Raw genomic sequence first — 25,806 nt, 5'->3', positions numbered from 1 at the left:
TCTAAAATAATATTCTAACTTTAATAAATGCCTGTAGATGTCAGCACACTAGTTAATATCCCTCTTGGGCAAAAACAAACCATGTTATTTTTTTACTGCTTTTTCTCAATACTTTCATTTTTTTTTTTTTTTTTCCCAGGAAGCAAAAATAAACTCAAAATGCATTCATAAATTTGTTGTATGAAAGCTGTCTACAACATACAATTTTTTCAAATCAAATCACAAAAGAAAAATTCTTCATACTTGACATTTTTTTAGGTGGTTTTAGAGACATACCACCTTCACCATGAGATTCTCTACCACTCGAAACACTTTAGGGAAACAAATCTGTTTTCCTTCTTCTGACTCCCTTAGTCAAGTGGCTGATAATTTATGAGGGTTTTGCCATGTGTTTTGTGGGTGAAGAATTTATTTACGTTTGAGTACGTTTTATAGGAATAGGATGGTTGAAATTTCACTTTTCATTTGCATTCTTCTTGTATTAGCAAGCAATCATATTATGGGGATGTTAAATATATTTTCTAATATAATATAAATTTCTTAATTTTTAACTGGTTAATTTGAATATTATGTTTCTTCATAACTTGAATATAATGTTGATTGTATTTAAAGTCTAAATGCCACGTAAAGAACTTGCCATTGTTAGCTTTATTTAAGAATTATTTGTTATTAAAATTGTTTATTTTTCTTTTATAATTTTTTTTTTTCATATTTAAGATTGTATACATAGTTTCCATTGATAATATTGTATGTTTTAGTATTTCTATCTAAAAATAATGAATAATTATGTTACAAAATGAATTGAAAAGTATTTATTCATAAGAATATGTCGTAAGTGCGCAGTGGTACTCCAGTGAAACCACCACCACCCTCGTGGTACAATCCAATATAAATTTTTTAAAGGTACTTTCTCTTTTCCCCAGACCCTAAGTATCTAAATTAATTACATAATTTTTAAAAATTCAGAAAATTTATGTTTGTGCACTTCAAAGGGTTAAGTGTGGCAATGTATTAACAGCTACACATAATTGTTACTACAAGCACAACCTTCCGCACACTTATATTTAAAATACTATATTTTCAATATGAGTAATTCAATTTCAAAGTGTAATGTTATTTTTTAAATGAGAATTACTTTTTGAAAGTTATTCTTAACAACTTCCTTGAAATTTATTTTCAGCATATTTCCAACTAATATTTCTTTGGAAAGATGACGGTACGTCAAATAGAAATAGGTAAGTTACAATTTATATAATTTTTCCTATACCTGTTATTTACAGTTTTTCTGGTGTAATATCTTTGTTTTTTTAAGTAATGAAAATATTCAGATAATGAACAGATATTGTTTAATTTATATGAAGTATGCCATTAAATGTTTCTAAAGAACATTTTTACATAATTTACATACCAAATAATACAATGTATCTGATATTTATAGCTGAAATGTTACTTATGTCTGTAAATTAATTATGTGTATTTTATTTATTATGTCCACCATTATATATATTTTTTATTTATTATGTCTACTATTATGTGTTTTTTATTTACTATGCCAGTTTTATGATATTAGTATTTGTGGTTTAATTCCTATTTGCATGAAATTCTAATAATTATATATATATATTTATTATGTCCATCATTATATAGATATTATTTATTACGTCCAACATTATATATATTTTATTTATTATGTCTACCATTATATGTATTTTATTTACTATGCCAGTTTTATGATATTAGCATTTGTGATTTATTTCATATTTGCATGAAATTCTAATAATTATAAAAACCTCCATTCCCATAAAATTCAAATTTTTGAAGTCATTACAAAATACTGTATTGTCAAAATGTTTAGTCCAATTCAGTTTTTCCAATCACTGTCAACTATGATTATAATTAAACTGCAATCAGCCCTTTATTTCATTATCCTAAACAGTTTCTCAAATAATACAATTTTCATTACTTCAGGTATTTGCATTACAATTTGCAGCACTCCACTTTTATGATAATTCATTGCTTCTTGATGCTGTATAAGGAAGGGAAGTACAAAGCATCAATTTCAGAAATCACCATTTAAAAATAATTCTTAAGAAATAAGCAAATTTAACATCCCACTGTACTTGTTTTCAAATTACAAGAAATATTTAGAAAATAAATATTTTTAAGTTAAATTTAAACTTAAAACACTTATCCATTTAAAAATATAAAATCAAATTCATATCTTCTATGTTTTTTCCCAACATGCAAGGTACCTCACCTTGAACTCATTTTTTTTTTAATTCAATGAAAGGATAAAAAGCACTAACCTATTAAAATTTTGAACATTAAAGCAGTTTTTACATATTCTATAACAATGTCAAAAATTATTTTTAAATTTTCTGGAAGAAATTTTATGATAAAAATATACAACAGAATTAAACATTTCTGATAAAAGTAGTTAAAAAATTAATGTGTGACAGAATTAGGCTGTTTAAATTTATAAAACTAGGTATCATTATTTAATATTTTAAATGTTGACACTAAACAAAAAGGTCGCAGCTTCTTTTAAAATACTTAAATGTTCTAGTGCCTATACCATGGAATGATTATAGGTATAATCTCATTCATATTCATATATTTAAAAGACATATGTAAACATATAACTTGTTTCGTAACTTGAAAATTATTAAAAAATATGTTCTTAGAAAAAAAATTGCAAAATATGGAAAATTTTATTACCTATATAAAAGAAAAAAATAAAATCCCAATAAAATTTTAAAACATTTGCATGATATTTTTTTTTAAAATGAATGTTATATTTATCTTTTCAAGAAGAAAGAACCCACATTATTACTTTCATTTAGCACTTAATAACAGTTTTGAATGTACACAGAATAAAATATATAGAGTAAAATGTTTCTAATTATTAATGCCAGTTACTAATACAAATGAAAACTAAGAAACTTAAAAATTACTAATGCGCAATGCATCATTAAGTCGGTCAGTGGTATTCAATAAATTATAACTCACACTAACTCAAAAAGTATTACAAATCTTTGATAATTCTTCTTCTCGGAATTTAAATGAAGAATCTAAATCTTTTTTAATACAACTGTCAAAAATTTTAATGGAAGAATAATGATTTTAAATAGTTAATGATTCCTTACAGTTTATGTTACTAAAATTTAAATTCAACTACACAATACGAAAAAAAAAACAAAAAAACTAAGGAATATCATAGTTATGGTCTGCAGGCTGCTTTATTATGTAAATATAAATGAACGATTATCCAAAATTACAATTTGAAGAAAATATCTGATGAAGATATTTGATATATTAAAGGTTTTGTGACATTTTAATATAGACACTTTAATTTTATAATAAAAAAAAAGCATGACCCTATAAACACATTGCAATTTTTTGCTTTTAGCAAGAGACAAGCTTCTTAATAATTGCAGCCAAAAACTAAGCTCAGCATACTATGCAATATAATTATTAGATTTCATGTTAAATGTAACATCAAGTCCTATTCATAAAATTTCATCATTTGCAGCATCTTTCTAACTTCAAACATATTGATACCTTATAAAATGAGCAGAGATGTCCATTCATAATTTCACTTCTTACAAATAATTTTTTATGTCATAGAATAGCCATACTTACACTTGTTTAATTCTATAACAATATCAATGATAACTGTCAAATAACAGCATGACAGTGCAAAAATTTTTACAATTTTTGAAGATATTTACACAAATCCGTTGATAACAGAGAACAAAACATTGAATAAAAAGCTAACAGCTAAAAAGATAACATTGAATAAAAAGCTAAAAACTTACATTACATAGATCTACAATCTTAATAAATATTACATGAAGTTCTACACGATATTCATTCGGAAAATTCTGCACGTTTTAATGCATTACACAAACATATACATAGAGAATATGAATCTGTTTAGTATTACTATGGATTAATACAAAATTGGATGGTACTATTCTTGATTACTTTGCTAACAGAAAAATAAATATCAAAGAGAATATCATTAATTCTATGACCTTAACTTCAGTATGTTATATTTCAAATCTGGTTTGGAAACTAACTTTATCTGATTGCCGATTTTCTTAACATAATTCACGTCGCTATACATTTATTTCTAAGAATTGCGCTTTCGCTGTTAATGAAACGAAAGCGCAAACCTTAGTAAAAATAATGAAAATACTAAACTGATAGGCAAAACTCATGTTTCTCTGTAAATTAAATCATCTATGAATTTCTCAGGCCAAATGCATTATATTTCCACATTAAAAAAGCTGTATTAGTATGAACGCATCATGCAAAAAAAGTAGGAAGAGAGATGTAAACAAACAAATAAAAATCTTCAGAAACATGATCAGGACATTATTTTAATAATGCGATGGATGAGATTTAACCAGAAAATAATACAGCGCATTTTTACGCTCATCATACTTTACCTGAATTATCGGTTATAGCATTCTCACTTAGTTTAGTTCGCTTATTCGGCGGTCCATCAACCAAGTGGTCAGCCATGTTGACTCTAAGCCTAACTTCAAACGTACTAACTCCAGTGAAATTCACAAATGGCGAAGATTGTCAGGATACTAAGAAAACGGAAGTTAATGTGCAGTTAAATCTTAACCACACTAGCGGCCACAATGAGTGCCAGTGGTCTTCGATGTTCAATTCCATAGTAAAGGCACACAAGGCTAATAATCATTGCGATGGCTCCTCCAAGTTACATACCGCGGCACTACTCAGGTTGTGTAAATACTAATCCGAATAAGATTCCCTCCGATCTCCATCACGTATGTCTGTGCATAGCATGTCCGATTCAACTACGGGTCTACCATCCTTCACAAAAATAACTCACGAACACAAAATATCCACTATCACGTTTTACTACACTATCTCCCAAAGCGGTCATCAATACGCGACTAGGCCAAAATCTTACTCATAATTATGACAACAGAATTCTCCGATACCCTTCGTCTTCAACAAAATGGCGGCGTTCGTAGAAAACTTTTCTGCGCTGACAGAACAGAACGATTAGTTCCGAACATACTCTGCACACCTATCCCTAGCATTCTATTGGTCATATACCATCACATGACTTTGTATTTTATCTGTGGTTGGCTCATTTATTTATAACTCTTTACAATTACTGATCCGAGAGACTCCGAATTTTACCGATAGGTGGTTCTGAAATACATATGTTTTGAGAATGAATATGTAAGCAGTGTGTTGTTTTGGTTCCGAGATTGTTCCTTGTCAAACCTCTTACTGAGAGGACTGGTCATTGATTTTTATCTTCGTAATTTCGTTGTTGATTGAAGTATGTAATTTGAAATTGAATTTCAAAGGAGAATTGAGAATATTTGAAAGCATCCAAGAAAATTTGAGAGTATCAAAGAAGATTTGATTATATCGAAGATGCCGAAAGTTCTGGATAAAGTCCTTTTCGTTCAAAAGCCGATGGGTTAGTGTAATCTGTCTTTAATTTCATATAGATTGTTTTAATTTTCGTTCTGTTTGTTCCCTATGAATTCAATGGATATGGTGCAGTACTGCTTTTTTTTTTAAGTAACGCTCTTGGTCTTCGTATATTTTCTTGACTTTTAGTTAAATATGGATGTTTGTATACCAGCTGTTAAACAGCAATCCTAGATTGTAGTGTATCATTCTTGGTCGATATGTAAAAATTCTGAGTAAGGATTGTATATTTTATAAAATATATTAGGCATTACGTGTTTTAGAACTTGAAAGAGTTCGAATTAATTATGTAACTATTCGATACATTTGTTTGTATAGCTACACTCTACTTGAAAAGTAAAATGGCGGTCATTAATCGATCGACGAATCGATTGCTTATAAAAATTTTGGTTTTAATAAGGAAATTATGGACATAATTTAGATTGCGGCATATATGTATTAAAGCCTGAATGAGGTTGTTTGAAATGAAGAAAAAGTACAGTTTGTGTTTTTATATTGTTCACTATTTTGATTGAGGAACTTCAGAAAAAAGCTTTTGTCACCTTTTTGAGCAAAATGACCTAAGTCATGAAATCTTATTTTATTCAGTTATAAACTATTTAAGATACAAGTTATGAATAGTAGTTTTATATAGAAATTGCATTCTTAAAAATTAGGTTAATATCAATTTTTGCCTGATGGTTATTGAAATATGCTACTATTTCTTATTTTTCAATGAAGTCAATAAAAGATTTTACATTGTTGTGAAAAGTAAATATACTTTTATAGATTCTAAAATCACCAATTAAAATCTTATTTGAATTATGAACTGTGTTTAAATAATTTAAATTCTTTAATTTTTTTGTTATAATCTATTAATTAAATAATAAGTAAAACCTAAATATTGTATTTTGACATTTATATTCTAATCTGGCTGGTTACTTCTGATTATTTGCTTCTAACCTTTTCAAAATCATCATATCATATCAGTACATTCAAAACTGTTGAAAAATTACATTTTCATTAGTATTGATATTGAATTATTGTGTATGTAAATTTGCTTCTACCTAAAAAATATTTGTCCTTTTAGAAATTTTTCAGATTTATCAATATTTCTTTTATTTATTGATATTTTAAAAGCTGCTTATTCTTAATACATTGTTCATTAGAATATATAATACGATGGTTTATATTATTAAAGCATTTATCTGTTGAAGTAATAGAAATTTCTCTTATAAATAAAATTACAGATTGTTTTGGTATTGAAACAGAATACAGTGTTTAGTGTCTTCAAATAAAGTGAATATAGTTTTTCACTTTCTTAAGCAAAATGAGATGTGAAAATAATTATAGATATCAAGGGGTATATCATTACATGAGTGAGTGGAAAAGTCAATTATATCATTACATGAGTGAGTGGAAAAGTCAATTTAGTATAAAACTTAGTGAAAGCAAATAACAAAATTGTTAAACAAAACAAAACTGATAAAAAAAATCTCAACTACATGAATGGCAAAGAGAATAATACATATTTTAATTTTTATTATATTTGGAAAATAGCTCTTAAAATATTATAATTGGTAATATTTCAAAATCGTATGTTTTTGAATTTGTTTCCGACTATAAATTCGACAAAATGCAAACTTTATTTTACTATAACTTGTATGTATATTTTTAATGGTAAATTATTCATAAAAATTAATCTAAAAGATTTTTTTTTTTTTTTTTTTTTTTTTGTGGATATGGAATTTTATTTAATGTGCAGGTGGCTTTTTCTTGAAGATAACCATATTGGCCAGATTTTCTAAACTTCAACCCATGATACATAGATGAAATGTAAAACATGTATTATAAAGAACCTGCAGCTGAAACAGACATGGTACATATCTACAGAACAGATTTTTGCATTTTCAGAATTGAATTTTATCATTCTCGAGATTCATTAATTATCTTTTATGTAATAATTCTAAAATATTTTTGATATCTCATGCATAGAAACCATATCTAAAATTAGAAATATTTTGGAAATGAAACTAAATAATTTTGGAATTGCAGCTAAAAATGATTTCTTATTCAAACTAAAAGCCTGAGGGTGAAACTTCAGAAAGTCTTCAGGCCGGATTCTTTTTTTATTTTCATTTTTTCCTATTAACTTGTTTTTATTACTATATATATATATATATATAATATTCATTTTTTATTTAATTAATAATATTTTGCTTCTTGATTTTTATGTTTGGCTTGGTTCATTATTTTAAGAAATTCAGATTTTCTGATTCCAAGCCTGTGTCATGTCTGATAATAAAAATTACTAATATGTGAAAAAATTACATTATTAAATTGGTATTATAAATTTGAATAGGGTAACTTTATATGATACAAATTAAGAAGGAAAATTCATATGTAATATCTATTTCTTTAACATTAAATGTAATCTGCTTAATATTTTAGAAAATTTTAATATGGCCTATTAAATTTTTTTAAAAAATAAAGGTCATTTTATTTAAATTTATGGCATTTCTTCAAACTGGGATAAAAGATTGCAAATTCATGTTTAATAAATGATAATTTTAAATTATTATTTACCACGGAAATTTTAATTTGTGTTAAACCTTTTAAACATTGAGTTTTATCATTTTCTACAGTATGATTGTTTTAACCTTGCTTTCCCTGCATGTTTTCTGAGACATATAATTATGCCAGAAGCAGGACCAATACTGCAGCAATTTTATTTAAGCCAATAATGATAAAGAATAAAGTATTATTCTTAATAATTCTAAATTACAGTTGTTAACAGTGCTTTTGAATATTGCTATTTGTCTTGCTCTGCTATCTCCATATTGTACCTGTTGGATATATTTCATCAAGTGAATATTGTAAGTAGTGTATTGGTACCCTTATGGGACATTAAACTTGCATATATTTGTAATGAAAAATGTTAAATAACTCGTATATCTCTTTAAAAATAAAACATGTAAAAATCATGAAAGAAGCTTTATTCAGTCTTTTCATATTTTGGTTTATTTATTTATTAGCCAAACATGTAAAATCTCCTTCTACCAAAATTTTTATATGTTTTGGTATAAAAAATATAATGTATTAAATTATTTAAATATCATTTTTTCATTACAAATATATGAAATTATAATGTGTTATAAGGTATCCATATGCTACTTGCTTCCAACAAGGACATTAAAAAAATTTTAATTGAAAAAAAAATGTGAAAAAAATAAGCATACATAGTTGTTTTTTTACAAAAAATTAAAGTCTAAATTCAAATAAATTAACTTCATTTATATTCCCAAAATCTGTTGTTGTGTTGTGACTTATGGGAACTTTACAAACCCATTGATAGTTATCTGTCCACAATTTAAGCCGAGTGAGCGTCTCTTGTTTTTCAGTAGCACCAATTAGGGCCAAGAGTACGAGTTAGTTACTTCCTGCATCACATTCGCTTTCACAACCCCTTTTTACAGGGAGCACATTCACATCCCTCACAGAAGAACAACCATGCTCGAATCCGGAATGCTCAGATCACGGGGAAGGTGCGCTACCCCTATACCAGGATGCCGGCTCCCAAAATCTACGTTTCCTTTATACATAAATTGTAGTACAGATAATTTATAGAGTTGCTAAGTTTCTGTTTTGGTTATCCCAAATTTTTTATTACATTGGTCAGGTTGAAAAATAGTAAAATCTTTCCCTTCATCAATTAACTCTTATGTTTTTTTCTCTATTTTTTGTGGGTATTCATTTTATTTCATTTACAAAATATTTTCTTATCAGTTTCAAATTGATTTAATTTTTTGAAATATGTAATTTTGTGAGAACCTCTGGTGTTGAGCTTTTTTAGTGCTTCCATTTCATTTTTTAAAGGTAAACACTTTTTGAATTTAGAAGACTTCTTCATTACAAATAATTTGTTTTGCATTTTGCATAGTTTCATCATATTCAGTTATATCCTCTGATGTATCTAAATAGTTCATAATTAGAAAATAAATTTGATCAAAATCTCTATTGTATAGAAAATGAATATTATATAAATTCTTACATAATTTAGTTAAAGTGACTACATCAGCATTATGATAATCATCACAAATTTTAATCATATGATCCATGAAAGACTTCATTTTATTACATTTCATTTTTATAGTGCAATATTTTGATGGGTAATACATAATGTGCAAAAAAAATAGCATTTACTATTATAAATAAATTTATCTTTATTATATCACAAATACTATTTATGCATTTTTATATTTTGGTATTAATTTTTCTGTATGTTTATAAAAATTTATCCATTTAAATTAAAGATGAATATTTTGGAATGTATCAATAAAATTCTAAATCTTAGATATACAGGTTGATTATTGTATAATTAATCTTGTAAAGAAATGCATAATTTTTTCATATAAAATAGGCATAAGGAATGTGATTTTTGTAATTTTGCAATTACAAATAAAATAGATCTTAATAAATTTTTAATTAATTATTCACAGAAAATATAACATTTCATAAAATATCTATTTTTTTTTAAATCTATACTCGTATTATAGCACAAAGAATGTTAAACAGAAACAGTATCAATGAATAATAATTTGTAAACTAGATCAGCTTTGTAATTGGATAGAGGTTTATGGAGGATGGCTGACTTTAATGGAAAAAGTTATGTATTCACTTTAAAAGTTTATTTTCTAAGTAAATGAGTGATATCAACTCAATGGAAGCTTCTGAAAGTCCTAGTCTCACTGAACGTTTGATCAAAGAATTTAAAGACAAAGTTGCTTAGAATTTTAATATCAAAATATGAGTGAAAATACAATGGAAACACTCGATGAATCTTTTGATTGGAATGAAATTTTTAAACATCAAAATAATCTCACTTCTGATTTTGTTGTTATACATATAGAAAAAAATAACTGATTGTGGAGTTATGATGAAATTAAGATTTTTTGATGTAGAGCTTAATAAAGTGTACATAGCTTTTGAAATTATGGTATAGAGCTAAAGAGTGTTTGAATGGGTCATAAGCCTTAAAATAAAAAGGATATTCATGAAAAATAAGCAAGTCTTCTATATACAGGATATATGCTTTTTTAATGAATATAAACACTCTCAAATATTTTTTGGATCTTAAGAAACTTTATAAAAATGAAATGTAATGCAGTCTTTCAGAGATTATATGATTAAACTTTGTGATGATTATCATGATGCTGATATCATCACTTTAGCTGGTTTATGTAAGGATTTATATAATATTCATTTTCTACACAATAGAGATTTTGATCTAATTTATTTACTAATTTTGAACTATTTAAATATATTAGAGGAATGTTACTGTTAGTTTTGAAACTGTTTGCAATGCAAAAGGAATCATTCATAATGAAGACTTCTAAAAATGATAACCTAAAGAATTTTCAGTCTTAAAAATTTTTCTCTTCTAAATTAAAAAATTAATTATTCTTCATTCTAAAAATTATTAAATACTGGCATCTTGTAAAAGCTCAAGGCCTCAGATTCTTTCAAAATTACAATGTACAAAAAATGAACTTGGTAAAGAATACCCTGTAAATGAAATAATACAAATATCACAAAACCTGGTGAAAAAATAATTGTAAGATTAGTACATTAAGACTGATACAATTTTCTATTTTTCTTTTGGACCGATATAATAATGAAAAATTTGGAGTAACTGAAAAAGAAATTAAACAGCTCAATTAATTAACCCGATTACAATTTATATATAAAGGGAAATGAAGTTAATTTATTTGAATTTAGACTTTTAATTCTTCTTTGATTTTTTTTAATAAAAAATAAGCAAGTCTACTGTACACAGGAGATATGTTAATTTTTTGGCATTTCTCAATGAATTTAAAGAATTTATAATCTTTAAAAACTTTATTGTCCTTAAAATAATTGAAAGCAAGTAGTATAGGGGAGCCCTTATTAGGCTCTGAAATTTCCTGTATTTGTAATTTAAATGATTTTTTAGATAATGCATTTCAATATCGCCTTTTTGATATTAAAAAATATAAAAAACGCATTTCAAAATTTTGGTAGAAGACTTATGTGGATTTTAAAATCTCCTAAAGCTTCTTCCAGGATTTTTAAATGCGTTTTTTATATGTTTTGGCTTCAAAACTAATATGAAGTTAATTATGTCATATCATTTTTCATTATAAATTTATGAAATTTTAGTGACCTATGATAGTACCCATGTGCATGTATTTACTATTTGCCTTAATTGAAAGCCTGCTTTGAAACTTTTAACGTAGTGGAATATTCTGCATTAAATGCTCTTATAATCCTTAATACTTAATATTCATATACATTTTGGAATTACTATTTTTAATTTCGGAAATGTTATATTCAAGCTTCTTTGGTTGTAATCATTTTCTCTACAAATTGGGTTTAAATTCTAAATGCATAATTAAGCTAAATCTGTCATTAATACTTTTTAAATATTAATTTTTATAGCATGAGACTTTAAATTTCGAGTCCGCGATTCGTCGTAAGTACTTAATTTAGCTTGTAAAAGGCATAAATGGTAAATGGGAGAGAGAAAGATTCATTAGTGATATGGACAAGCCAGACTAATAAAAGATTTCAAAGCAGGGGTATTTAGTAATTTCTAAAAATTATATTAATAAATTAATAATCAGCATTGAAGCAGCTATTGAAAGGATTCTGCTCTTCGACAAAGGTGTGATCGTCATTTATAGATATGACACTTTTCCAAGGTTTTTAGCCTGTTCGGAAGCGAATTTTATCATTCTTGGTATCATCGAATCAGATCTCCATTACAGTTTTTGTTGGGGAGGGGTGCGCATGCTGACAATGCTGCATGCCATGTGCTAATTTTGCATACGGCTGTAGTGCAAAAGTTTCGAATTCATAGGATTTTGCGTAATCCTGCCGAAAATTGTTCACAATCCGAGTGATGCTCGTAGAAAATAACAGGATTTGGCAGTGCTTTGGGATCGAAGTTCAGCTCTGGAAGGGATAAATTAAGGCTGTATTCTTTTCTTTCATCCAATTGGGTAATATCTGGAATGAAATGAAATAACTGCTCGCAATTTTGAAAGTAAGTGAAAAAGATTAACCCTCCTTAAGGGAGGCCTTTTTTTTCGTATCCTTTTTAACATTCTTTTGTTTGTTTTTGTTATTTCAGTTTCATTTTAGTGATTTTCCGTTCACTTATATCATTGATCTATCGTCAGGATAGTGGCCGTCGTTTCTGATAGTCCGAAACTACAAGATATTGATAAAAAAAATTATAAAATTCCGGTGTGAGTGTCTAGAAAAAGAATTTATTTACAGCTTGGAAGAAAAGATACATATGTCTCTGTTGGAGACAGTATATCAAATGTTAATGACTATGGGAAAGTTTCAAGTAGCTTTATAATAACTTTATTTATTATGGTAAAAGAGAATTTGGCGCAATAGGTGATCATAACAGAGGAGCATTTGAGAAGATATTTACTATAAATATAAAGTATTTTTTTTATCAACTGTTTTTTTTTTTTTTTTTTTTTTCGCCCGAGCTGGATCATAACTAGCAATAACATCCGCTCATCTTACTTTAATGCCTATCAATAATATTCTTGAATTCCTAATTGTGAGTGTAATTTTAGAAATAAATTACCGTTTTCAATAGCTCTTGTTTGGTAAATGTTAGCAAAACCATAGCTAAAGATTTTTTTTAAAAAAAGCCTTTAAACCATTCGTCATTTAGTAGAAATTATGCATCCTACAAAATAAAATTTGCTGTCGGAAAAACTTTTTTGACATTTTGAAAAATTTACAGGCTATAAAATTTTTATTTAATTTAAATAAAGCTATAAGCAATAATATGAGAGTGCTTTCACTTAGCAAGAACATATATATACTAACTTCACTTTTTAATTTTTGTGTTTGGTAGAATTCATTATGTATGAAGACCTTTTTTTTTTTTTTTTTTTTTTTTTTTTAACTATTTGTTTGTCTTCTTTCCTATTACATGTCCTGTTTCAAGTGGGATATTTCTATTTCAATAATGTAAGATCACTAAAATTAGAATTATTGTAGAATATCATGGAAATATTATTACAGCATTTTTCTAAATAGGTGAAACATTCTAAATACAGTTATAAAAATGGCAGTTAGATATTTTTTGGAGAATTCTTTAAATACTTCTTATTTAATTTCATTCAAATTAAAATCTAGTGAAAATCCATACCAATTTGTAATGCAACAGGAGGTATATCATTTTCTGTTCTAAACCCCATCAAGAACTATTTGCAAAATAAAATGAGTTAGCCATATTTAAATGAACTTTCTTTCTGACATATTGATATTGACTTAGTACAGGAATTAGATTATGAAGTTCTCCCGGTTAAAAGCAAGAAAATTGATAGTTTAATGTTTTTCAATATCTTCTTCTGTGTACGTAAAATTTTCCATTAAGAATATTCCATTAAAAAAATTTTTTATTTATTTATTTCCATCTCAAAAGTATCATTTTAATGCATTTAATGTGTACTGTCGCGCATCCCCTCCTGGGAAATTTAGTTTTTTTGTTATGTAGCATTTTCATTTCTACCATTACGTTCAAAAAATGATTGTTTAATCTTACTTTCTCTATCACAAAAATACGTTAATAGACTGATTTTAGGATACATAAATAATTTAAGGTGGAATTTACCATTGTTTGGCAAATTATATTGCAGAATATAATTATGACGAGGGAAAAAGTAATAGTCTTTTTACGAATGATCGAAAGAGGCAGCAAAGTTGTTCTTTTAATGATTTAGAAAAAGATGAGAGATGTCTTTTTGTTCTTGGATTGGGTACTGATTTCAAAAAGATATTAGATTTTGATCCTAAGTTCTAGCTATTATTTATTTTTCTATTGAAGATTTCGTGAAAAATTACTGTGATTGAAAATAGTTTCGTATTTCCGACTCGGCCACTAGTATGTGGGAGGGGGGAAAAGGTAGGTCTGTTAAAAAATGTTATTAGCCTTGTTGCCAAATAAACTTGTAAAAAATACATTTTCTATGAATTTAAAATATTTGCACATTGTCAGATTAGTCATCAGGCGCAACTGGTTAGGTTCCTATCTATTTCATTATATTCACTTTGTTAACAATATTTTTAGTCACCAAGCATTTGCTTTACAAATTGTATATAGATGTGGATGCCAAACAGCCATGAGTCATAATAATAATAATAAAAGGACATGTGCATTTGGACTAAGTTATTAAAATAAATCTTAATATGTTGATTAAGTTAAAAATGTGTTATAATCTATACTTAATTTGACCAATTTATTAAAGTAGGGGACATTGCCTCGGTTTTAAATCTGTCACTAGTTTAAAAATAACGGTGATGATTCCTTATATAGGGACATTTCATTAGAGTTGTTCTATAAAGATGAGTTTTTCTTTTTTCTCTCATTGATAAGGTACTGTAATGTTATTATATTATCTAATATAAAATGCAAAACAAACTAGTGAATTCCAACATATTGTGTTTAAACTGAAGTGTTTCATGTAATATATTGGTATCCTAAATTCGGTCTATTAACATCTTTTCTGGAAAATAATGCTAAGTTAAATATTTATAAACCATAATGATAGAAATTATAATGTTAAATAATATAATGAAACTAAACAAAATTTTAGTGAATAAAAATGGAAGATTAAATAACATTAAAATGATACTTTTGAAGTGTTTAATAAAAGAAATGAACACAAAACAAAAAAAAAGGACAAAATTTTGCAAACACAGATAATCTCCTCAATATTGGCAACATTGATTCTAACGAATAAGAGAAATTTCACTACGAATACCAAAAACTGACGATCGGTGTAAATGATTTTACTTAAAATTTTTCCCTTTCATTGGATAGATAAGGTACTGATTGCTAATCTTTCTATGCTTGTTAATTTAATTATATCACTTTTTACTTTTTTATCATTTTTATATGAGAAACTTCCTAAATATCACTGCTTTTGAAATTATTATTTGCCATATTTTCGTTAGTTCACATTTCTGTCTTAAGTTTCTTTTGGCTCTTTTCAGTCATTCCTTTACTTTTTTAAGATAAAATAACGGGCGGGGGGGGGGATTTCTGAACAATACTACTATGTAGAAATTTGTCGTTTCCTTAACTGTGATATGCGTATGTCGAATAGATTTTGAGACCCGTAGATCTCAAGACGACCGCTCCCAACACCTTTTCAGAAAACCGCCACTGCCACGATGACCATTTTGGTTTTTAGAGATGGAGAATTAAACATTCCATTTGTATCGGCAATGTTATGGTGGACATTTTTATATCGATGATCCTTCGATTCATGAGGAAAGCATATGCTTTGCAATTTTTCTGCTAGAATTCAAATTTTAATACGACTGCGTACATTTCATGACACTTGCGTTCGAATTTGATGAACATCGTGATTAACAGGTTAACACGATTTCGGTCAACTTAAATTTAATTGATTCATTGAACTAGGTTTATCACTGTTCTTGAAAGTCCTTGATTTCATTTTGCTGTATTCAGGGCCAAGAAAAAGTACTTTAATTTTTCATTGGATTCTTGAAAAATAGTGAAATGTACGCCCATTACATTTGGGGAGCGAAGTGAAAAGCAATTTGAAACTTCGCTTTGCTTTGGGATTTCACCAACAGGAAAAATGTTTTAATATTGAAACGCTGTCAGTCACCAATCCTTGCTCTGTGTATATACTCTGTTTCACCCTAACTTGGCTATAGAGTATATTCTAGGCATGCCGAATCACTGTCGTCGTCAGGGGAACTGGGTTACTTTAAACTACAAAGTTACTAGAAATGCAGATCGCTGGCGAAACTTTATCTCGCAAATTTTTTCGCCAAATAGTAAATATTTATTAACTTTATTATCATTTTAAATCAGAGAATAAATTTTTTTTCCTTATTTTGTTCAATATTATTGATACATTATTTTAATAAATCATTAAAGTTATTTCATTTCGTTTCATCGTTTTTCAAAGGAAAACCCCAAATCTTTCAATATTCTGTAAAGCATAGCTCGGCTAATGTTTTTCGAAACGATATCTGTATCATCGTTTACATCTTTTAAAACTTTATGTAATATTGGGATATCATTTCTCCGAAAAAAATGTATGGATTTTTCGTCAAATACAGGATAATGTAAAATCATCATATTTTACAAAAACTTGAATGTTTACCTACTTAGCCTGGTCGTTTCTTTCCATGGATACTTAAAGGACTGGATGCCTTTATTTCTTTTTTCAAACGGAAAACTGTTCCTTGCGAAACACCTGTAAGATGCCAAATTTTATCGACGATTTGATTGATAGAATCTTGAGGGTTTTCTTCTCGGAGTCAAGAATAAACATTTAACATGTTTCTGCGTGCTGCACTTTTTGTTGGTCTCCCTTGTCTTGAAGGTGTGTACAGCGCATTCGGTGATAACACTTTTTCAGACATTTCAGCAGTGAATAGAAATGACGAATTGAATAAATATTCAACAATCAAAATAATAACTACTAATGTAATTAACAGTATCAAAAATATCAGCTGGTAAAAAGGCGAGAATAAAAAAATACGAGTTATGATAATAACGGTTGCGAACTGAATGAAGCAAAGTTGGCGGAAACGTACAAGAAAAACGCACCAACTGTTTGACCTTGAAGACCGGTTCTAGCCAAAGTGGAATTCATTATGTCAACCATTTCGTTTTATTCGTTCGCTTTATTTACAAAATACTTAACAGATAAACACTTCTAACTTGAGAATAATTTTAAATGTATACTGATAAAAAAAGGATTTCTATAATTTATGATATTATTTGATAAATTTCTGCGCATTTTAGCTAACTTAAAGTCAAAATTGATGGGGAACTCTTTACCAGCGCATAGCGTCACATTTTCGGCCTTTTATAATACTGCCAAGTTAGGGTGAAATAGACTATAGTGTGGCTGGATTACCACCCTAAGTGCTTGAGAATCTTCAACAGACTGAGCAATTAGGAATACTATTACGCCATTCATTATGTCTTTAGGATGCTTAGAGACAGAAGTGAAATGACTTTTGAAGAATTTGGAGAGGTATTATTCTTATAACTCTTGCTGGAGGATTTCGTAGTTTTCCGAGAAATGTTTTCAGACAACACGGTTGCCAGAAAGTTTTCCTGTGTGATCTTAATTTCATTTACCATTGTTCTGTTGACTAAAGGTGTTTAAAAATCTGATTCATCTTAATGTGTATAATATAAAGTTTGGTGAAGTATTCAAGAAATCTTTGCAGATGAAGTAAATGGATTTACACATTCTATTTTGGAATGAAAAAATAAGACGGAGATTGAAACCAAATATGTGGCATCAGCTTTCATGGATCATTCCATACCCGAAGACATTCTCTGGGACTCATGATTGTACGAAAAAATTGTATTTGATAAAAGCTTTTTCTATTTCAATTAATGGTCCATCAATAGATCAGAAGGGTTTTTTTTTAATTATTTTTAATTACTTATTGAATGTTAAAATACCCAAAGAATTTTCAACATCGTTTATAAATTTAGGTAGTTGTAACCTACATGTTGCGAACAATTCAATTGGACATGACAAAGTAGTATCCATGTGAACCTTTTTCTTACATGCATTATTAATTGAAAGATTCTGCACCGATAAAGGAAGACTAACTAAAATTTTAAGAGAGTTTGAAAACTTTCCAAAATTGTTTGCGGAATTAGGTGCATAGAGTATGAAGGTGTCGAAGAGACTTGTTGCTAAATGTTGAGAACGTTGAAAAGGACAAATTTCATTCATAAAAATCTGGATTATCCAATTGATTTAAAAAACAGTTAAAAACTATCGAGATACTTATATATATATATATATATATATATATATATATATATATATATATATATATATATATATATATTATTGATTACAAAAAGACTCCTTTCTAAAGAATCATTAAAATAATGATTGAAATCTCTATGTAATTCTAGGAAGTATTTATTTCTATCTTTCATGAATTTCATTATTACCAATTTTTCTTTCAACTGTATTGAACTCCAGGTAATCTTTTAGAATGAACATTTCAGAGAAGTTATTTATTTACGAAACAGGGGTTCATTTTAGTGGATTAAATTTCTGAAAACTTTTTATTGATAATTTTCTTATATACTTTTTGCTATTTTTATATTATGTTATTTTATAATTAAAAAATGATTATTTTTATTTTCTAAAAAATATCGAATCTCATAATCAACGTGTATTTAAATTGTATTAAAAGCTTTTGTGATTCTTTTAGTTATTTAAAATTGTTTTAAAGCATAATTTTGATTGCAGGATACTGAAATTAACTGTCCTGAAATATTAGTTGTTTCATTTCATATATAATATTGATCTATTAAATGTCTTTTTATTAAATATGTGGTTTTGGAGGTTGGAAAGAGGTCACGACTTATCTTGCCTAAGGGATCCTACAGGGATTTATCTGATCTTTTATGATGGAAAACATTTTGAACAAGCTTTGCAAAATATGCATGAAGTTAATATTATTATAAAGTTTATAGGTATGTACTAGCAACATTATTATCACTATCATTCTTTGTCTTTGGAATTGGAACATGAATCCGGAAGTACAAGTTACTAAAATAAATTTCATTTCTTGGAAGGTATTGGTAAGTGGTCTCAGTCAATATTCGCGTCTTTTCATATCTGCGGGACTAATTTTTAATACGATACTGGAATTTTATGCTTAAAAAGTTGGAAAATATTTTACTCCGTGAAAAAAAAATTATGCACTAGAATTATATGAACATTTTGTACTTTAAAAGGTAATCCTCTTCAGTGTTTATCAATTTGATAAAATTCTGCATTTTTTTCTACGAAATTCGTAGTTTTTATCCTGATCTAATTTTTGCTGGATTGTCGTCATTTATAATCAAGTTTATTTTCCCTTATTATGATAATTTTTATACCTAATTTATTGATAACAAGAGAAATAAAAAAACATTTTAATATTTGTATTAACAGTCGAAGTTATTCTTTCTCGTGAAATCATAAGGCAAATGATAAAAACAAGAAAAGCAGTTTATAAATGATAAAATGGGGAACATAGAGAAAATCAATCTGTGATTTTTTTTTATTTCTTTTTTTTATGGTCAAGAATCGCTTTTGCACTTTTTAACAGGACAATTAAGTGATTTATTATCTTCCGCACTCAACGAATGATTTTGTGATCACAAAATTCGAACTATTCAGTGTTGTGTGTCTCGCTTAACTTTTGCTGATAATTTCCTTCTTGTTGATGTTTCGTTGAGGAACATTAACTGTTCAGAAGTTGCGATTACAGGTTGTAATTAACAGTGGTTTTATTTGTATTTGCATAAAATCCAGAATTATCAACGAAGAAATGCCAATAAATTTTACAAAAGTTACTCAGATATTGAATACTCATTATTACATTACATTACTCAGATATTGAATATGTATCTAAGTTTCATTTCTGTTTTAAAAAATTAATATGTTTTTCTTGATTATTGTATCATTACAGGCCTGACTAGGGAGAAGAAGCCGTATGGATGCGAGTTTTGCTATATACGGCACTGCATGATCTACTGTGTGAATGATCATGCAGTGGGGCGCTTTGAAGGCAACATCATGCGTTGCATGTTTTGCGAGAAGCGTTTCCGGGTGAAGGAGAACTTCGCCAGACATCTGCACAAGATCCATTTGACCATGGCGCAGGAGATTGTATGGGAGAACTGATTGTAAGTTTCAAATTGATTTATTAAATGCACATGCTTCCTAAAAAGGTGAAAGGTTTCTGAATTTTAAAAACTTTAACTTGCAACAAAATGTCATTATGAAAATCTGAAACTTATATTTGATTACTTTTCAGCCTATTTTGCCAATTCATTTTACAATCCTTTTCCCAATTAAGTTTTATAAAACTTTTGGAATTATTGTTTTGAAACTACCATTTTTATTAAACATTAAAGTTACTTTATGAAATTTATTTTTTCTCAATTTTTTTTTTAATACTTTTGTAATTTTTCATTTTTTGCTCGTTTTATTGTGATAATCGAAGTACCACAATCCTTTCTTTCACAAGACTAAACTCTTCAGTGGTATAGTCCTAAATTAAGCTGTGCCAGGACGAATTTCACCTGGTTGGTATTTTTGGGGAGGTAGACTGGAGCCTGTGGTAGGGAAAGTAAGCTGAAAATCACTTCACAATAAAATATTTTTTTATATTTAAAATATGTAATTTTGATTTAACTTGGCATTGAAATAGTGAAATAAAATTTCTACTATGTAAACTTTAGTTATAATTCCATATTTTGTTTTTATTCAACTTCTGTAAAATTTGTAATAACACAAAGCATGAATATAATAAAAACGTTAAAAAGTTACTTTTAAAAAATTTATTTAATTTCAAATTATAATATAGAAAAAGTCATGGATTTTCAGGATCTAAACAAAAAAATAAAATATTTGTTAATTTAAATATCACTGACAAATTTAGCTAATATATTTTGATCATCCCTTTCTTTTGATTGTGCTTTGCATGATTTAGAGTCATGAGTAAAAGGATGAACTGCATTCTTATTTCTGTGGTAGGCAGGGCCAAATTAATATACAGGTAAAGTAAGTACTAAAAAGCATTCCAGGTGTGTGTTTTTTTCAGTATATTTTGCACTTAAACTTATTCTAATTAGGATAATATATTGATTTAGTTTCACAATATTATTTTTGTCATATACTTAATTAAATAACATCTGCAAGTTTTATGTTATGTTATTTTACAATTCTAAAAAAAATATTTGTGGTTTATGATTTCAAAAAATTCCCAGTCCTGTTTTTAATTATTGCTCAAATGTGTTGAGAAAAGTTGAGATTGTCTTTTCTCCTCTTCTATTTTGTTTAAATTCAGTTCTGCATGCTATATACTGAAACCAACTTCTTAGAAAGTGACCTGCCATTAAGTGTTTTAATATTTCACATTGTCAAAATTTGCTACTTAAAACTTTGTATATGAAGATAAATTAAAATCGTTAATAAATAATTTGGTTTTGATAGGAAAAAGGTCTCCGAGATTTACATTATCTGCAGGAACCTAGATGGCTTGATCCGGCCCGGCTTGTAGATTCTGCAAAGTTTTAAATATATAAATGATGAATCATGTACCATTGTTAATTTTATCTTTGTAAAAGATATTATGAGATTCATCTGTTAAACCCCACTCAAGTTTAGATAATCTACAAGGAATAATTCTTCTGCAGTTGAACAATTTGTTTAAACTTTTCTAAATATGTGAGTTATCCTCTAAGTAATCATGATATGTATTTTCCTTTTAGAGGAGTTCTATTTAAATCTCTTGTAAAATCTTTCATTTCACGCCCATCAAAACCAGGAATCTTTCCACTGACAAGCACTTTCAAATCATCTTTTAGTTAATTATATTTTTCCTGTTTGTTTTCTTTGAAAAAGAGAGGGAGAGGTCCCATTACTGTAGATTTCTTTCATTGCTTAAAATTGTGATTAGCAGCTTCCTTTTCAAATTGTTAATGATACTTGTTTATAATTATGAGTATTTATTTATTTTATATTATTTGTAATGATTATATTGTAATCAAATTTTATAATTAATAAATATCCTCTTTTAGGCATTTATATTTGTAAGAGTGAATATATATATATATATATATATATATATATATATATATATATATATATATATATATATATATATATATATATATATATATATTCATGCATCGTAAAATGATATCTGTAGTTAAAAAAATGCTTGCTTTAAAAAAAAAAAATGGTTAATGAAAACTTATAAAATTCTTGTTTAGGTTTTAGTGTGAATTCTTTTTTAATTTTTAAAAACTCTTTTCACAGGCGATGGAGGTCCCAAGGTGATTGAGGTCCCCAGGTGACTTCTCACTTATGGAGAATTTCAATTCGGACAACCATGACGGACAATTAATAGCTGTATTGTATTAGTATTGTAATTAAGGGAACTTGGTACCCCAAATTTATTTGCTGTCGTTAAATGTTGATTTCCGAAATTTAAATTTCTGAACAGGAAAAATATTTAAGAAATTTAAAGTTCAAAATTTATTAAATTTTTATAAAAAAATTACCAGGGTATTTTTAAATGCTTTTTTTTTAAGTACCTCTAATGGAATAAGGCATCCGCTTTTGGATATCTATTGTTCATTTACTGTTAGTGTTAATTTTGAAGGAAAAAAAATGTTAGTTAAAAAAATTTTGGGATTTTTTCACTTTTGATATTTTTAAAAATTTCTCTAATTAATATTTTTGAGAATCGATGCCTAATTCTATTTATTTTTCTGCTTTCACAGAAAAAAATATTTGATTATTGTGATTAAAGGAACTTAGTACCCCAAATTTTTTTCTACAATTTTCTCAATCTATTTTGTCTTGTTGTCATAAAATGTAAACTCAGAAATTTAAATTTTAAAAATAATTTTTCCTGTTCAGAAATTATAAATTTAATTTTTTTTTTTTTAAGTGAGCTTTTAATGGTTCTTGTCATTCAATTTTCAAAATTTGTTCATCGATTTTTTTAAAAGAATCCTCTAAATGAACCTAATGCCATTAAGAACCCAATTTTGGATATCTAGTGTTTGTTTATTGTTAGTTTTGGAGGCAAAAATGTTAGTGACTTTTTGAAAAGTTAGATTTTTAGCTTCTGCTGTTTAAAAAAATATATATATATTTTTAAAACTCTGTCAGCAAAGTTGATATTACTTATTTTACAAAAAAGGATTATATAATTATTGTGATTCAGGAAACTTGGTTTCCTAGTTTTTTTTCTACGATTTTCACAAAATCTACTTGTTTTGCTGTAATTAAATGTAATGTAAATTTTAAAAATATTTTTTCCTGGACAAAAATTTAAAATTTAATTTTTTTTAATTGAGCTTTTAATGGTTCTTCTCATTCAATTTTCAATATTGGTTGATACATTTATATATATATATATATGTGTGTATATATAAAGGAATCCTCTAAATGAACTTAATGGCATTCAGAATTCAATTTTGGATATCTAGTGTTTGCTTATTGTTAGTTTTGAAGACAAATTTTTTTGAAAATTTGGATTTTTTTTCATTTTTGTTGTTTATTTTTATTTATTTATTTTTTTATTTATTTATTTTTTATTTATTTTTTTAACTCTGTCAACATAGTTGATGTTTCACAGAAAAGAATTATTTGATTATTGCGATTTAGAAAACTTGGTTCCCCAGTTTCTTTCTACAATTTTCACAAAATCTATGTTGTTTTGCTGTAATTAAATGCAAACTCAGAAATTTAAAATTTAATTTCTTTATTGAGCTTTTAATGCTTCTTGTCATTCAGTTTTCAATATTTGATAATCGATTTTTTTTATATATAAAGAATCCTCTACATGAACTTGATGGCAAAAATGTTAATAATTTTTTCTAAGTTGGATTGTCTTTTTTTTTTTTTTTTTTTTTTTTTCCCCCTTCATTTTTGCTATTCAAAAAAAATTAATATTTTTAAAAATCGATCTACAAAGTTGATATTACTTATTTCACAGAAAAGAATTATTTGATTAATGTGATTTAGGGAACTTGATTCCCCAGTTTTACAGTTTTAACAAAATCTGCTTTATTTTGTTGTAATTAAATGCAAACTCAGAAATTTAAATTTTTAAAATATTTTTATTTTTCTGTTCAGAAATTTAAAATTTGAATTTTTAATTGAGCTTTTAATGCTTCTTGTCATTTAATTTTCAATATTTATTAATCGATTTTTTAAAAAGAATCTTCTAAATGAACTTAATGGCAAACAGAACCCAGTTTTGGATATCTAGTGTTTGTTTATTGTTAGTTTTGGATATGTACTCTTTTTTCATTGTTAATTTTGGGGACAAAAATGTTGGTGTGTTTCAAAAATGTTTTGAAAAATTGGATTTTTTTTACTTTTGGTGTTTAAAAAAAAATATTTTTAAAATGCTATCAAAAAAGTTGATATTACTTATTTCACAGAAAAGAATTATTTGATTATTGTGATTCTCAGAAAACTTGGTTCGCCAGTTTTTTTCTAAAATTTTCACAAAATCTGCTCTGTTTTGTTGTAATAAAATGTAAACTCATAAATTAAAATTTTTAATTAAGTTTTTAATACTTCTTGGTGTTCAATTTGCAATATTTGTTGATCACTTTTTTTTTTTTTTTTAAAGAATCCTAAATGAACTTAATGGAATTAGGAATCCAATTTTTGATATTTAGTATTCGTTTAGTGTTAGTGTTAGTTTTGGAGAAAAAAATTTTTTACTCAAAAACTTTTGTCATTTTTTGAAAATTTGATATTTTCGCTTTTGCTGTTTGTACAAATTTTTCTAATGATATTTAAAATAGCTTAGTCAAAAAAAAATATTGTAATATTTTGAAAAATTGGATTTTTTCACTTTTATAATTTTTTTTAAAAATTTCTAATTGATATTTTTATAATTCAATGCCTAATTCCATTAAGTTGACTTTTTGATTTCGCAGAAAAAAGTTTCAAAAAATTTGAATAAAATTTGTTTTGTTTTATAGTAGACATGATTTCAGAAAAAAATATTTTTGAACACAAAATCGGCATTTTTATCCACTTTAGGGTACCAAGTCCCCTTAAAAAATGGTAGCTGTTCATAGTTCTTGAAATCCAAATTGAAAAATAAAGTTCCGTCATCATTGATGTGTCATTATTGGGTGTTTGTGTAAAAAAGAAAAAGAAAAAACTCCTAACTTGCTGTATGAATATTATACAACAATGTTTAGATTATATGTTTATGTGGAGTAACACAGCAGCTGAGATTAGATTTACAAGATACATTACGCACAACTTAGAGTAGTAATTCAATTTAAAAAAAAAAGATTATATAAAGATGTTAAGATAAAAATTTGCATTAAATATCTACATTTTTAAAAATATTTTTTTAATTAAGGTTGAGAAACAATTTCCTATTGATAAAAACATTTGAAATTATTACAGACAGTTTGTTATGTACTCATGACTTTCAGTAGATGATAAAAAGTATCTGCATACTTTCAGATGTGCACATTTTTTTTAGAATGAGTGGATAAACTGTCTTTGATTTTCAACTATGTAATAAATGTATTTCATTTCACATTTTACTTAGAAGGTTTGTTAACGAAGGCATTTAGGAAATCTTCTAGAAACTAAAGAAGAAAATGATTTTCCTTCTCCTTGTTTTACAGAAAGCGAGTTAGTGATTTTATAAGTTATGAACAACACTTATGTACATTTCCATAAAAAATGATTA

At 26.9% G+C, this 25,806-nt stretch overlaps 1 protein-coding gene and 1 long non-coding RNA gene across 6 annotated transcripts in view; one reads left to right on the top strand and one right to left on the bottom strand.

Moving 5' to 3' along the window:
- The window catches only part of LOC129958661 (histone lysine acetyltransferase CREBBP-like), a 141,667-nt gene extending 136,619 nt beyond the window's left edge, over positions 1-5,048 (bottom strand). For all 5 annotated transcript variants that reach the window (XM_056071280.1, XM_056071282.1, XM_056071285.1 and 2 more), the window contains exon 1: positions 4,455-5,048. In XM_056071280.1, coding sequence (XP_055927255.1) covers positions 4,455-4,530 — 76 coding nt within the window. In that variant the 5' untranslated portion in view covers positions 4,531-5,048. The remainder of the gene's footprint in view (positions 1-4,454) is intronic.
- A 160-nt stretch (positions 5,049-5,208) lies between these two features.
- Positions 5,209-25,217, top strand: LOC129959105 (uncharacterized). Its single transcript, XR_008783399.1, has 3 exons — positions 5,209-5,476; positions 20,026-20,242; positions 22,383-25,217. It is a non-coding gene; the product is annotated as an uncharacterized LOC129959105 (long non-coding RNA).
- Positions 25,218-25,806: the final 589 nt, after the last annotated feature.

Source organism: Argiope bruennichi, chromosome X1 (assembly GCF_947563725.1).
Source record: "Argiope bruennichi chromosome X1, qqArgBrue1.1, whole genome shotgun sequence".
Taxonomy (NCBI): domain Eukaryota; kingdom Metazoa; phylum Arthropoda; class Arachnida; order Araneae; family Araneidae; genus Argiope; species Argiope bruennichi.
The sequence above is the reverse complement of the archived record's forward strand: the minus strand, read 5'-3'. Positions and strand labels throughout refer to the sequence as shown.